The following is a 14,543-nucleotide window of genomic DNA, read 5'->3' on the forward strand; positions in this document are numbered from 1 at the left end:
ATGTACACACATGTCCTGGGTCTGTACGTCACGTCACAGCATGTGCCAGAGTCAAGCAAGTTAAGTGTCACAAATCCAAGAACAGAACCGCGGGAGTCAGGCTGGATGATGGCTATACTACTGGTACAAAGGACTGTCCAAATCACTGTTGTGCTGCTGCAGCCTGGGTGGTGAGTTTGTGAGTCTGAATGTGCTCTCCTCGTCCCCACTAACTACAACATCATATTACAGGGGATGGGAGGGGTTCATCAGGATAGCGTCTAACCTCATCCTACCCTCTGCAACCACCTCTAGTAACCAACTCCAACAGCTTGTGGTTTGTTAGACACACACACACACACACACACACACACACACACACACACACACACACACACACACACACACACACACACACACACACACACACACACACACACACACACACACACACACACACACACACACACACACACACACACACACACACACACACACACACACACACACACCCCATCTGCAGCAACCTGTTAAACACACAGAGGGACCAGCTTAGATTAGAACATCTTAATTGCTCTGTCCCTTCCTGTAGAAGTCCTCAGAGTTGTCAGTCCAGTCACGGTATAGTCCCTCTCCCTAACCTCGCCTCACCAGGCTTTCCACCTCGGAGGAAAGCCTGGTCTCCGTTCCAAAAGTGCCGTATGATCCGGTCGGGAGCGGATGATATCGTTATGTGAACTTTACGTCATGATGTAGTATTGTTTTGTAGTCATCAGGCAGGAACAATGAAACGGAACTTCCTTGTCCCTCAAACCGGAAGAATAACAATAAAAGATCTCGTAGCCTGTAGCTTTTATTGAGAAAAATCGGTTTGAGGGAATTTGGGAAAAGGAAGTTCCGGAAGATTGACGACTACAAAACAATACTACAACCTGACGTAGTGATATCATCCACTCCCGACCGGTTCATGAACCCGAAGTGGAATGGTTCCCAGGCTACCCCCTCTCCCAGGAACTGTCAGAGATCGAGGGATCTCTGCCTAGAACCGATTATGTCTGGGCCCGGGGGCTCTGGGGGAAATGTACATTCCAATGTAAGGAGAATATGTCTCAATATGAAGGGCTGTCCTAAATTGTATTCGTTATCAGTTTTGTTTTGTTTCATCTCAAAATTATTCACTCGACGTATCGGTAGGCAGAGATCTCAGATCATCTGTCTAGGCTACACATTACAAGACAACAAAACCTTCTTTGTGCTCTCTCCCGGTTGTCCAGTCTTCGTATTTGTGTCTCCAATGTTTGTCAACATGTCAGCAGCAATATAGTAAAGCAGACTGTGGCTGTGGCTCAGGCGCCAATTCATACTCCTATTTTACCGCTGTTTCGGCGCTGTAGTGCAATTTGTGAAATTTTCAGTAGCACTGAAGAGACGACTTTAGGACGGTACCCCCCCCCCCCCCCCCCCCGAACCTCAAATGACGTCACATTGTAGGCTCTACAGCGCCGAATCGACTTTTATTCGGCTCTAAAATAGGAGTATGAATCGGCCCTTAGGTAGAGCAGGTCGTCCAATGATCCCTGGGTCGGCGGTTCGAATCCCGGCTCGTCCTCCTGTCCACATGTCGAAGTGTCCTTGGTCAAGACACTGAACCCCACATTGCCTCCAATGAGTCGGTCGGTGTGAGCTCGCCACCATTGGTGTGTGAATGGGTACTGCCACACTATCAAAGAGCTGCGCACGTTTTCGGCTGCGGAGAGCCGAAAAACCGGGTTTTTAGACAGCTGGTGGATGGAAAAAAAGCTCCACTTCCGCGGAAGTGGAGCTTTTTTTCCCATCCACCAGCTGTCTAAAAACCCGGAAAAAGAAGCTGCGAACAGCTTCTTCTGTCCGCGGCGCAAAACCGTTTTCCGCTTAGGTCTGGAAACGGGGAATGTGGGAAGTGAGGACGCTGGAGTCGAACTGTTCGCCGCTTCACCTCCCAATGTATGAATGAATGAAACGTACGTTGTAAAGCGCTTTGAGCACTTGAAAACGCAATACATTAACAATTAATGTAACAATTAATTATTATTACATGTCTCTTTTTTTGTGTAAAAAGCCATGGCACCTCCGAAGTACGACGGCCTGTCCCACTGCAAGCTGGCCCTGGCGTTCGCCGTGCTCATGGACCTGCTGGGAGTGACGGCGCTGCTGCTGGGCGTCTTCGCGCCGCTGGAGATCGGCGGGAGGGACTTCGGGGACCTGCTGGTGTACTCGGGGGCTCTGCTGGTGCTGATGTCGCTGGGCGGCTGGGTGCTGTGGTACAGCGGCAACATCGACGGACTGACGTCGGGCATGAAGCTGGGGGGAGCCGAGGGCGGCGCCATGGACCGCCTGGCCCGCAACCTGAGCCGCAGGATACGGCTGCCCAGGAGCCACAGCAGCCCGTCCTAAAAAAAATCACACACGTGTGAACTGAGTGGTGCAATTCCCCCCCCCCCCCCCCCCCCCCCTCTCTCTCTCTCTCTCTCTCTCTCTCTCTCACTCTCTCTCATTAGAGTCACTACCCCTCTCACTGTTTCTGGCGCCCCCTACTGCTATTATTAAGTCACATACTCATGCTCAAACAGACAGACAGACACACACACAAACAAACAAACACGTACGAGGACATTGCAAGCTGGTTGTAGGAGTGGTTGCACCACTCAAAAAAAAGAGCATGCAAAAGGGAGGGTGCGCCATAGCCCTGGTCCAGGGCTTACAGCGAGTCTCTCTCTCCGACGCCCTGTGGAAGTCCCTTCCGCAGCCCTCAGTTTTCAAATCCCAGCAAATAAACAAAACGACGTAACTACTCACCGAAACAAAGCCTGTAAAAGTCTATTCTCGTAGCTGGGAAGCGTCTCGGGTCCCCAGTTTCTCTCTAAAATGCACTTTGTGCCATTTTAATAACGCAATGTACCCAGAATTTACCGGGCAGAGTCATTTCTTCTACTATGGCATTTCCGCGTTTTGCCTGCGCCGATCTGGTTGGATTCATTTTATTTAATGATTAAAAGAATGCATTTTAGAGAGAAGCTGGGGACCTGAGACGCTTCCCAGCTACGAGAATAGACTTTTACCAAGGTCTAGCAGGCTTTGTTTCGGTGAGTATAGTTACGTCGTTTTGTTTATTTGCTGGGATTTGAAAACCTGCGCAAGGGAGTGAGAATATCACCAGAGGGCTGCGGAAGGGACTTCCACAGGGCGTCAGAGAGAGACTCTCTGTAAGCCCTGGACCAGGGCTAGGTTCGCCAGACACCTTTTCAAAAAAGGAAAGAAGGCGTGCCCAGCTGTCTTAAACGATCTGTGTCAGTTAACCCGTTCGTCAACAGACCGTTCTGCCCCCGGGGGGCAAAGGGAGGCTCGTTACTGTCATTCTTGCCTCTCGCGACGAGTCGTACTTTCTGGAATGGAAAACAAACTTGTTCGGATGATCAACCCGGTCAGTCGCTGCCATTCCCTGTGACTTCACAAGTAGACTATACACATGCACACCTCAGGGAGTTTGATGCCTTTTATATTGATGTGTGACATGAAATGTAGAGAATTTTACATTGTTAGAGTAACACACAAGTATGGAGTTACATGTAACTCCATACACAAGCTTGTTACTGATACTGAATGAACATTCATGAAGGTTATAGAGATGTATCTGCCATTTAAATAATAACCGATTCCCCTAAGAGGTATGTCAGGCAACTGTGTGAGTGCATGTGATCACTATATCAACCACCGGGGATGAAATTAGAATAAAAATCATTGTCGACCATTCAATAGAATTTTAATGAAAATATTTACAAAATGTCATCTTTAGTCGTTCACAATAGATCGTCTCTGCATCATGTGATATCCTCCACACAAACTCGGTCATAAATACTGCATATACATATATAGGACTCTTCGGATGTTCTTTTCTTTCCCTCCCTTATTTGACAAATCAAAAGTAACTCAACATAAAACAAAAGTAAGACAGAGAAAGGTATTTCCATGTGAACGAAGAGAGCCAAAGGGGCCGATTTTAAGAAAATAAATAATGTCGGAGGGAAAATAAATCATAATGCAGGAGAGCTACTATTCAACACACACACACACACACACACGTCAAACCGTTGCATGGAGATGGCAGTCGACGTGCAAATGACGGGGAGGCCAGGACTCGAGTTAATACAAATACTCCAGTCTCCAGGTACAAGTGCCATCAAAACAAACATCACATCTTTAAGCGAATGTTCCTATTCTGTCTTAACAATACAATACTGCCTTTCAAACCCGAAGTGAACCTGAGAAAAATGTTAGTTGAATGACTTAATCTCCTGTAGCAACCAATGCATCGCTTTTATAGATGTGGAAGGTCCACCTTTTAGTGCCGTTTAATGGGTGTAATGTGATATTGTTGTCTCTGCTGTCGGGTGGAAACCACATATGTCCAAAACTAACTTTTCAAGTCAAAAAACAGCGAAAGTAGCAGATCTACAAGCTCAATCTGCTGCTTTTGTGAGATGCTTTAGCACAGTGGTTTTCAACCAGTGGTCCGGGGACCACCAGTGGTCCTTGAGGGGGTTCCAGGTGGTCCCAAGCTAAATGATGGAAAGTTTAGATCTTTAACTCTTGAGAGCATCAAATTAATCAATTTGGTTAAATTATTAAATTAGTTAAATTATTGTTACAAATCTGCATTAGCCTACTTAATTTACAAGAAGTCTAGTCTACACAATTAGAGAATGTAAAATAATCTCTCCTAATGGTATCAACATCAATACAGCATGGAATTGTGGACAAAATATCCAACCATAACAAATATTCTTTAGTCTTGGCTCTGAGGCTAAATCTCATCAAATGGTGAATAAATAATGGGCCTCGGATATGAAAAAGGTTGAAAACCACTGCTGTAGCATGATCAAGTGGTACGTTATTTACAACAACAAAAAACTATGGAGATAAGAGGTTTCTGCCCGACAGCAACGCTATCTAAACCCCAGCCGTGACAACGTGCCATGCAGGGACAACCATTCTACAGCTGCCACTGGTATCCTGTGACCTTACAGCTAAGCAAATAAAGGCTCGCTGTCTTTGCATAGGAGCACGTCACCAACTGGATAAGTCACAGATGCAGGAAATGAGAGAAGTTAATGCTATTTGCCTTTGCAGTACAGTACATACAGTAGACTAGATGACAGAAGTGCTGAGAAACGGCTACCTATTTCCAGTTCACAGTTAATGACAGCTTCCACGGCAAGAAATATAATCCAAAGGGAAGCACGTCGCACAAACCGAACAAACCATTAGTAATCAGGAGAACATACTGTAGCCGATGATACAAAAATAAATACATCAGACCCGTCTGAAGTGAGTGGTGCTGTACTCGTGCTGCACTGCTACTGTACAAGCCCTCCTCCCTGGCCTGTGTGTTAGGCTGTGCAACAGTGACACAAACGCTATTTTCGTGCTTGGGACAGACGGACCCAGGGACACACATAGCTGTCTATAGGAGTGGTTGCACCACTCAAACAGAGGCAGTGGCTCCGGGAATCGGCAGTGTCATACACGCTGGCCTAAAATTTGACCTTAAATGTTTTATTCATTAGATTTGAGGTGGCCCAAGTCGGGTCAGTGTGAGGATCTGGTAAGGCTTGCTGTTAGTTAGACAGTGTGACCTAAAAGTCATGGAGCTTGTAGTTAATATTGGGTACCAGACAGTTCTGGTGCCACAACATACAATTTACACATACCGGACATACACGGTGTATAGTGTATACTGTATTATGATTGTTACAATAAGGCCAGTTCTAACTCGCAGCAGCAAACACTTTAACCCATTTTGGGGCGGGAACCCCTTTTGGTGTTAGCATCATGTCGTGCTTTAGCCATTGAAAAATAGCAGATCTACAAGCTCGTAGCGCGCCACTCGGTGGCGTGCTATGAGCTTGTAGATCTGCTATTTTTGAAGAATCGTGAAAAGTGACATGAAAGTGTTTGAGAACGACTGACATGAAAACAGAAAACAGTCAGGATTTAGAACGACATTTGCAGAATCGTTCCCAGGTCAAAATGGGTTAAATCAGAATAAAGGGCCTTTCAAACGGGAAGCGAGGAACGCATGCGTCGTTGCCTGGATCAACGACAGCCTGGTCTGCTCCAGGTCTGCTCAAGAGGGGCGCGACAACGCAAGCGTAAACAAAAAAAAAGCTAAACAGAATCCAGGTCTGGTGAGTCGCGGGGGGCGTGTGCACGAAACGAGCACGAGCGCAACAAATTCACAGGGGCCGCCGCTCGCGTAAATTAATGCTTGCGTTGGTGAGCCGCGACTTCTCCGCGCAAAAGCGCAGGTCTCATTGGAAAATAAACGCGTTATATCGATTCACGTTTGAAAAGGCTCCCCCAAAGCACACAGGGCTATTCACCATGCTCTCTTTCACGCAAATAATGGACACACTGCATGGAAGAATGAGTCTAAATAGTTGAGAAAACACGACTATTAATTATCACGTTGAACACTGCACGGGATGTGTGAGGCAGGAGCTCCTTTTCTTGCTACACGCTTGGCTCAGTGTGTGTGTGTGTGTGTGTGTGTGGAGGGGGGGGTGCCTTTCAACGGTCATATTTGACTGAGAGACTAATATTTTGTTACAGCATACATTGCTTCTTCAGGATGATATTCAAGAATTGTCAAAAAATTGAAATACAGGACAGACATAATCAATGCATGATGTGTATACGTTATCTAATGTCTAGTCTGTGCAGTATCACGTTGTCTTGTTAAAAGTAACCATTGCTCTCCTCCCGTGTAATGCCATTTTGTTTCCGTGGACCGTGCTAGCTCAGTGACCGCCTCCTCCTCCAGATTATAAGAACGCTCTGATACACAAAAAGGTAAACAAAAAAACGGCTGTTGTCAGAGGGCGGGGCTGGGAACAGCGGGGGAGGGGCTCTGCCAGATGATCATGTGACTGCGGTCCGAGCGCTGAGGAGGCATGGCCTGGGAGGACTCGGTCGACGGGTCGTCTGACGACGCGTCGTCTCCTGGAAGAGAGAGAGAGGGTGGATGGATGGATGGATGGCAGTGTTGTTTTTTTGTTGACTAAAACCAGGACGAAAATGTTTCGTTGACTACCTTTTTTCACTGACGGAAACTAAAATGGAAACTACATGAAAACTAAGCTATGATGACTAAAACGAAGACGACTAAATATACTGACGATTGTCAACAAATAAAAACTAGACTAAAATGTTATGAATGGACTATAGTGGACAAGAGATCCGGTATAAGCCATCTTACACTTGGTTGCATGCTGAAAATAGCCGATCTACAAGCTCACAGCGCGTCGCCGCGTTGTGAGCTTGTAGATCAGCTAATTTCAGCAAGTGAACAAAACAGTCATTACGACGGCACCAAGGCCCGAGAAAATACATTTTGTTTCGACATTTTGTCGATTTAGTCGACTAAAACTAGACTAACACTAAAACATCCCAGGTGACTAAAACTAGATGGAAACTATTCCAGAGACTTATGACTAAAACTAAAATAGAAATTTGCTGCCAAAAACAACACTGGTGGATGGATGGGCTGAACCCTAATGTAGATCAGGGGTAAGGCTGCACAACATATCGTTATCGCATCGTTATCGAAGTATGAACGTGCGCAATGTCGGTATCGCAAAAATAGTCAAATATCGTCCACTTCTAAAGCCAGCAACGTCTCTCCGTTTTAGCCCGTTTCTTCCTGTTTCATGCTCCTGCTGGTGTGTGTGTGGAGGGGAGGACTGTGCTAAGTTGCGTTGTTGCTAGCCCTGGTCCAGTGATTCAGAGAACTCACACTCACACTTTTTGAATAATGTTTTGTTTTCAATGTTGCAACACTTAAAAATATGCAATTTTAACGGTAATATCGTATCGATATTGCAATATTTGGCCTTTTGTCCATAATCGTGCAGCCGTAATCAAGGCTTTTCAACATTTGCTAGGCCATGGACGCCAGCTCAGAGATTGACGACGACCCCCCCCCCCCCCCCACTGTTTTGTTAAATAGCAATATTCTCATTGCAATCAGTGACGTTTGTTCAGTGACAGGGGTCACCCTGTCTCTCCAGCTCTTTAGTAAATAGAAAATGCATTTTCAGGTTGGGATACCAATCTCCTCCAATCAAGAGAGAGAACGCACACCAATGTGTATATGCGTAACTAATGTAGAAAAGCAACAGTACAAAGGGGTTCTAGAGGGCCAGGATTGGTGCCACTGATCGAAAACATCAGACGGCGAAGGGGCCATTTATCAAACTATCAAATAATAAAACACACCACACAATACTAAATTAAATACTAAATAAAGCGATGAACATCACAGACTAGTACTATAGCAAACATTCCGGTGTATATTCCATTTTACACTCCGGAGAGAGGGTTGCCATTATCGTCACGACTCTGAACTCACCGATGCGGAAGTTGATGTAGCCCTCTCCTCCACTGAGGATGAGCTGAGAGGTAGTGACGGGGCCGCCACCAGAGGTCAGTAGACAGTCTGAGGAGCAGAGACATTACAATGGGGTATTTAGCCCATTTAGACAGGACTTCGAAATGTCTTCTAAACCCTGACAGTTTTCTGAAATAAATACAGTATGTTTATATGTCAGTGGTGCTCAATATTTCATGTCAAGGACCCCCAAAAGTTATATGTAATATGCCTCCGCCCCCCCATCTGAAAATATGTTGTTCCAGGGACCCTCCCCGGAAGCAAAGATTTGACTTAAAATGTTCACTCTGTAATAATATATATATTAAAAGATTTGAGGCACATTTTCACGATTTTTCAAAAATAGCAGTGCCACGCTACGAGCTTGTAGATCTGCTATTTTTCAATAGCTAAAAAAGGGGTTAATGAGTTGATTGGTGGGTCAAAGGAGCGATCGTGCATGGATTCCGTTTTCATCGAAGTGAAAAGATGCAATTTGATGTCATTGATTCATATTGTAGACTGCTATGATGTTGCTAGACCGGCGTCTACTGAGCGACAGTAAGAATTGAAATGATCAGGTTTTGCCATGTTCCTAATAACGTAATACCCAACGACAGGGTTGGTTCTCTAATATCTTGGAACAAATCGGATCAGAGAACGAATGTCACGGGTCCATTAGTGTTCGCGTCCATCATGTTGGACCTGTGAGGACCTCTACGTCACGGTGCAGGCCCTGCATATGCCTTTTCTAATTATCTCTGTGCCGTTGTCAGCGATAGTTCCTCACCAGGGGCGGCCATGATGAATCTGACAGCTTGCCTGTGTCCATGGTAACACAGCTGGGCTGAAGCCATGGAGCAGTACGGGATGGAGACAGACTCCGAGGCTGTGGATATACAACACATTTTTGTTTTTTTTATTTAGAAACACATTTATTTAGCGGATACGTTTTTATTTGACTTTTAATGTTATTTCTGCAGTCAAAGTAGAACCGAAGACTGGATATAGAAAAGATAGGCCATTCCGATTGTAGGACCTTCGCAGATCTTGCAAAGGTCCTATGTTTTACCAATAGCGGTATATACAGAGAAAGACCTGATGTGTCTGTCTGAAGAAAGACATTGTAGTGTAAAAATGTTCCGAATATTGTCTTGGCCCAATTGCCGGGTCCAATATTTAGTTCAGTGACCATGGGGCTAAAGAATCGTTCAGAAGATGTGTTCACGTTCACAACATTGGAATAGACTCCGACCTAATTGTGGTCTCCTAAAAAAGGCAAGGATAAAAGGAGTAAACCGGGAGATAGCATCATGTCTGTCTTGGGGGTAGAACTCACTTATTGACAAAGGAACTGAGAAAATGGCTCCACTCCCCGTGCCCACCCACAGCCGGCTCGAGATGATTGTGAGAGATGAGATCTGGAGAGGGGACAGTGTGAGAAAGGCCGGGCCTGGAGAGACGGAGTAGAAAGACAAACAAAATGGTTATACCCATTCTGACCTGAGATCAGATTCTAAAAATGTCTTCTACGTTCTGACAGTTTTCCATTCTGACCTGAGATCAGATTTAAAAAAAATGTCTTCTATGTCAGTCGCTCTTCGATTTTTCAAAAATAGCAGACCTACAAGCTCGTAGCGCGCCACTCGGTGGCGCGCTATGAGCTTAACAGCTTAACAGCTGAGCTACAAGCTCACAGCGTGTAGAACCGCCATTATTTTGAAAATGCCCAAAATGTGGACGCCAGTTTGAAAGGGGTTTAACTCATTTAGACCAGAGTTAAAAACATTCACTTTGAAAGAATATATATATTCAAAGATTTGCGCCACATTTTTATGATCTTTCAAAAATAGCAGACCTACAAGCTCGTAGCGCGCCACTCGGTGGCGCGCTATGAGCTTGTGGGTCTGCTATTTTTCAATAGCTAAATTATAACATAATGTTTAAAACACCAAAAGGGGTTCCCGCCCCAAAATGGGTAAAGTGGTTTTCAACCTTTTTCATATATCGTGGTCTATTATTTATTCGGCATAGTTTGAGCCATGGACGACCATTTGATGAGATTTAGTCTCTCAGACCCAAAACATAGAATATGTTGTTGTTGTATAAGATTTTGTCCAGAATTCCATGCTGTATTAATGTGTGGTACCATAGGAGAGAGAACTTCTTGCAGATTAAGTAATACAGATGTTTAACAATGATTTCACCATACAACCAATGTATGATTTACATTTATATAACTAATTATTTGTTTTGCACATGAACTGATGACCAACATAAAACATTGAATGAATGAATGAATGAATGAATGAATGAATGAATGAATGAATGGACGGACGAACTAGATCGCTAGTTAAAGAGCTATAAGGATCCTTTGGTTACCAAATATTCAGCTGAGGACCACCTGGAACCAGCCACGCACTTCTCAGAATGCTTCGTTGTTTGCTTGCCTCTGACGATATATTATTTGCATCAATGGTGGGAACATGGCTTAAGCACATTCCTGGACCTTATTTCAATAGGATTATGTTATATATCCTAGCTAGCTGCCAAAAGGCATTACATGACAAAGTAAGAGCAACACCGTCCACTATACTTTTTTTTACAAATTGAACATTCTCTTAACCACTTAAAACCCATTTTGGGCGGGCACCCCTTTTGGTGTTTTATGTTATGCTTTGGCTATTGAAAAATAGCAGATCTACAAGCTCATAGCGCGCCACGAGCTTGTAGGTCTGCTATTTTCGAAAAATCGAAGAACGACTGACATAGAAATTAGAAAACATAGCTTTAACATAGACAGAAAACTGTCAGGATGTAGAGGACATTTTTAGAATCTGATCTCAGGTCAAAATGGGTTACGGCAGCCCTGTATACGTCGTTGTACGACAAATAGCAAAAAAAATAATGGCATCGTGACTATTTCTGCTCTTTTTGAAAAAGAAAATAAATCAAAAGAGACTGAGAAATTGTGAATATTGACCCCAGACATGGTCCCGCCAAGTCCCCCCGACCCACTGTTTGGGAAAAACGACGCTCTACTACCAGTATACTCAGCACTCAATAAGCAACAGCTGTGCTCACCCAGAGTCTTAATGACCAGAGGGGTCACGTCGACCTGCTGCAGCGGGCGTCCCGTGGCCCAGTCGAACAGCCGGAGGGTCGGGTCCAGCCGACAGGAGACCCAGACGCCACTTCCTCCGGCGCACAGGAAGCGCACCTGCTGCTCGCTGCGCTCCGACACCGCGACCGTCAGCTGGGTGAGGTGTAAATAAGGCAAAGGAATGAAATGAGTCATTTTGCTCTCCATAAAAAAAATCTTGACAAAGAAAAAAAAAGAAAAGGAAAAGGTTTTTTTGTTTGTTTTTTCCCCGTATTTATAGGCCTCAAGATCAGCTAGCTAGATTATAGTTATAGTCACCAATGTACAGTTTTTAAATGTACAACTATTATTATAAAAAAGGAAAAAAAAGACATAATAGGTAGGCCTAGTTAAACAACTAGTCGACTAGTCAACTAGTAAAAACCACTAGAAGTGAAAGCCCTAGCCTCCTGCAGAGCCCCATCCTAACAAAGTAAATACTAATTCCAGTTTCTCACCTCCACTTTCTGGCTCTCTATGTCGACCACGTGAACTCGGTTCCAGTAGCCCACCCACAGGCGGCCGGCTTTGGCCAGGCAACAGCGAATGGGCTGCAAGGGGGTGGTCCCAAGAGGCATCACCTTGTGCGACTGTAGGTCCCATCCACCTGTCAATCATCAAGACTGAGCTGTCAATCATACAGTAACCGTGGATTAAGGCAAATTAAAATCGCACGACTGGTAAACCGTTGTAGGGGGCCGAGTCCTTGGCATGTTTGAAGCAGTGTGAAAGTATCTATTTAACAAAAGTATTAAGACAATATGGAAGGTTACGTTTTAGTAATATCATTCATGCTGTTCTACATAAATACATACTGCCTGTCAACCGGGTGAAGAAATCACAGACTGAGGCTTTAATTAACCATTACGTTTTTGTATGAAGTATCCAAGAATATTAGGATTTTATTATGGAAGATGCTTCTGAACATATGTTGCTAGTTTTGACCACGCCAACTGTTCCAACCTTAAGATAATAACGGGAAATAGCCGCTCTACAAGCTCTGCGACGCATTGAGAACTTGCAGATTAGGGCTATTTCCGCCGCTATGGAAGCCAGCTTCCACAGCAGACATGCAGCTCGGCTTCTATGGAATCCAAATGATTGAAATCAATTGTTGTGACCGACAGCTTCAACACGCGAGTGACGCTGAGCTGTCAGGCAACCAGTAGCATATTTTGGGGATACTGTATATTTGTTTATGGTGGGGTACATCATGATGGAACAGAATGAACCCATTTAGACCTGAGATCAGATTCTAAAAATGTCTTCTACATCCTGACAGTTTTCTGAAAAAGCTATGTTTCTGTGTCAGTGGTTCTTCGATTTTTCAAAAATTAGCAGACCTACAAGCTCGTAGCGCGCCACTCGGTGGCGCGCTATGAGCTTGTAGGTCTGCTATTTTTCAATAGCTAAAGCATGACATGATGCTAACACCAAAAGGGGTTCCATCATGATGGAACAGAATGAACTCTTCTGGACACGTAAAGATGAGGGGACAGCGAAACACACACACACACACACACACACACACACACACACACACACACACACACACACACACACACACACACACACACACACACACACACACACACACACACACACACACACACACACACACACACACACACACACACGTACCTGCAGTGTGAGAGAAGAAGGCCAGCGTCCCGTCACCTAAGCCGGCTATGACCTGACCCTGGGAGTACCTGGAGGATTGAGATACTTGTATGATTGTAGAGTCAAGAGAAAATATCTAATTATGCCAACAATTACATTTTGTTGGCACGTTTTCCATTTCTCTCACTAAAAAGGCTTGACGAAGTGATAACTTTTTCTGGAAAGGATACCTCCGTTGTTCATATTGCTACAGTATACTACAATAGAATGAATGAATCAACCAATCAACCAACCAACTACATTGTATATAATTGTTGTTGGGCGGAAATAAATGCGCTACTTGCGCTACAACGTCACACAAAATGAATGCCGAACACAAATAATAGAATACAGAATATTTACATCTAAACCTTTTCCACAATGGCATCGCAGTAGCTTTCTGTAATCACTTCATCATTTCACAGTGTTGAATACAGTATATATAGAGAGTTCCTTAATATAGAGTTGCACTGTATGGCACAGCACTGCATAGCACATGTATTGTTATTTTAAGTATCCAGGGGGCCGAGTTATGGTGTGTTGACAGTTGACACTTGGAACAAGTTTGGAACTTTGTGGCACAACAAAAGGGGGTCATTATTTTGGAAAGCATGCAGGACAAGTTACTACATGTCACTGGTTCTACATTTTCCGGTTGTCACGTCCCAAAATAATCATATTTGAACTGCACATGGAATGTAAGAGTCGGGGCATTCAATTTTGTTTGATCTTCCACAGATAAATATCAGATGTACAAGCCTGCAACGGTTTGCAATGCGAGGCGTTGAGAGCTTGTAGATCAGTTATAGATCAGTTTATTATTTGACCGATATTTGACCAGTAATGGTCATTAAAATACCCCCCCATACACTGAACAACTCACGTGAGCGAGTGGACTCCCTCAGAGAAAGACGCAGACTGCAAACAGCGCCTCCTGCCTGTCGAGGCGGAGTGGACCGACACGCTGAGAGAAAGAGAGAGAAATGTTCAACTTATTATCAGAAGAAACTCACACATGTAACAAAATCTCAACTACACCAACTCAATGCACGTATGTACGTACGCACAAAATAAAGAATGTTTTAGTGCAGGGGTCTTCGACATATTTCAGACCAAGGACCCCCTAGCTGAGACAGAGATGAAGCAGCCCCCCCCCCCCCCCCCCCCCCCCCCCCACTACACATTGTATAAAATTGTGTTACAGATTTCATAGATAGCTTCATGGACTTGACAGCACTATCAGTGTGGGATTCATGTGCATTTTCAGACATTTAATCATCAGACATTTAATCCCCTAAA

The 14,543-nt window shown here is 44.5% G+C and overlaps 2 protein-coding genes across 2 annotated transcripts in view; one reads left to right on the forward strand and one right to left on the reverse strand.

The window, feature by feature from the left end:
- Positions 1-2,691, forward strand: part of LOC310855390 (transmembrane protein 238-like) — a 3,317-nt gene extending 626 nt beyond the window's left edge. The window contains exons 2-3 of the mRNA XM_083760366.1: positions 2,078-2,426; positions 2,675-2,691. Of these exons, the coding sequence (XP_083616492.1) occupies positions 2,080-2,412 (333 nt within the window). The 5' untranslated portion in view covers positions 2,078-2,079 and the 3' untranslated portion in view covers positions 2,413-2,426; positions 2,675-2,691. The remainder of the gene's footprint in view (positions 1-2,077; positions 2,427-2,674) is intronic.
- A 3,234-nt stretch (positions 2,692-5,925) lies between these two features.
- Positions 5,926-14,543, reverse strand: part of LOC310855404 (C-Jun-amino-terminal kinase-interacting protein 4) — a 40,694-nt gene continuing 32,076 nt past the window's right edge. The window contains exons 21-28 of the mRNA XM_083760385.1: positions 14,128-14,208; positions 13,227-13,294; positions 12,044-12,192; positions 11,528-11,699; positions 9,783-9,896; positions 9,234-9,332; positions 8,426-8,512; positions 5,926-7,017 (exon numbers count right to left, since the gene is read on the reverse strand). Coding sequence (XP_083616511.1) covers positions 6,890-7,017; positions 8,426-8,512; positions 9,234-9,332; positions 9,783-9,896; positions 11,528-11,699; positions 12,044-12,192; positions 13,227-13,294; positions 14,128-14,208 — 898 coding nt within the window. The 3' untranslated portion in view covers positions 5,926-6,889. The remainder of the gene's footprint in view (positions 7,018-8,425; positions 8,513-9,233; positions 9,333-9,782; positions 9,897-11,527; positions 11,700-12,043; positions 12,193-13,226; positions 13,295-14,127; positions 14,209-14,543) is intronic.

This window comes from Protomyctophum parallelum (genome assembly GCF_964188405.1).
Source record: "Protomyctophum parallelum genome assembly, chromosome: 3".
NCBI lineage: Eukaryota > Metazoa > Chordata > Actinopteri > Myctophiformes > Myctophidae > Protomyctophum > Protomyctophum parallelum.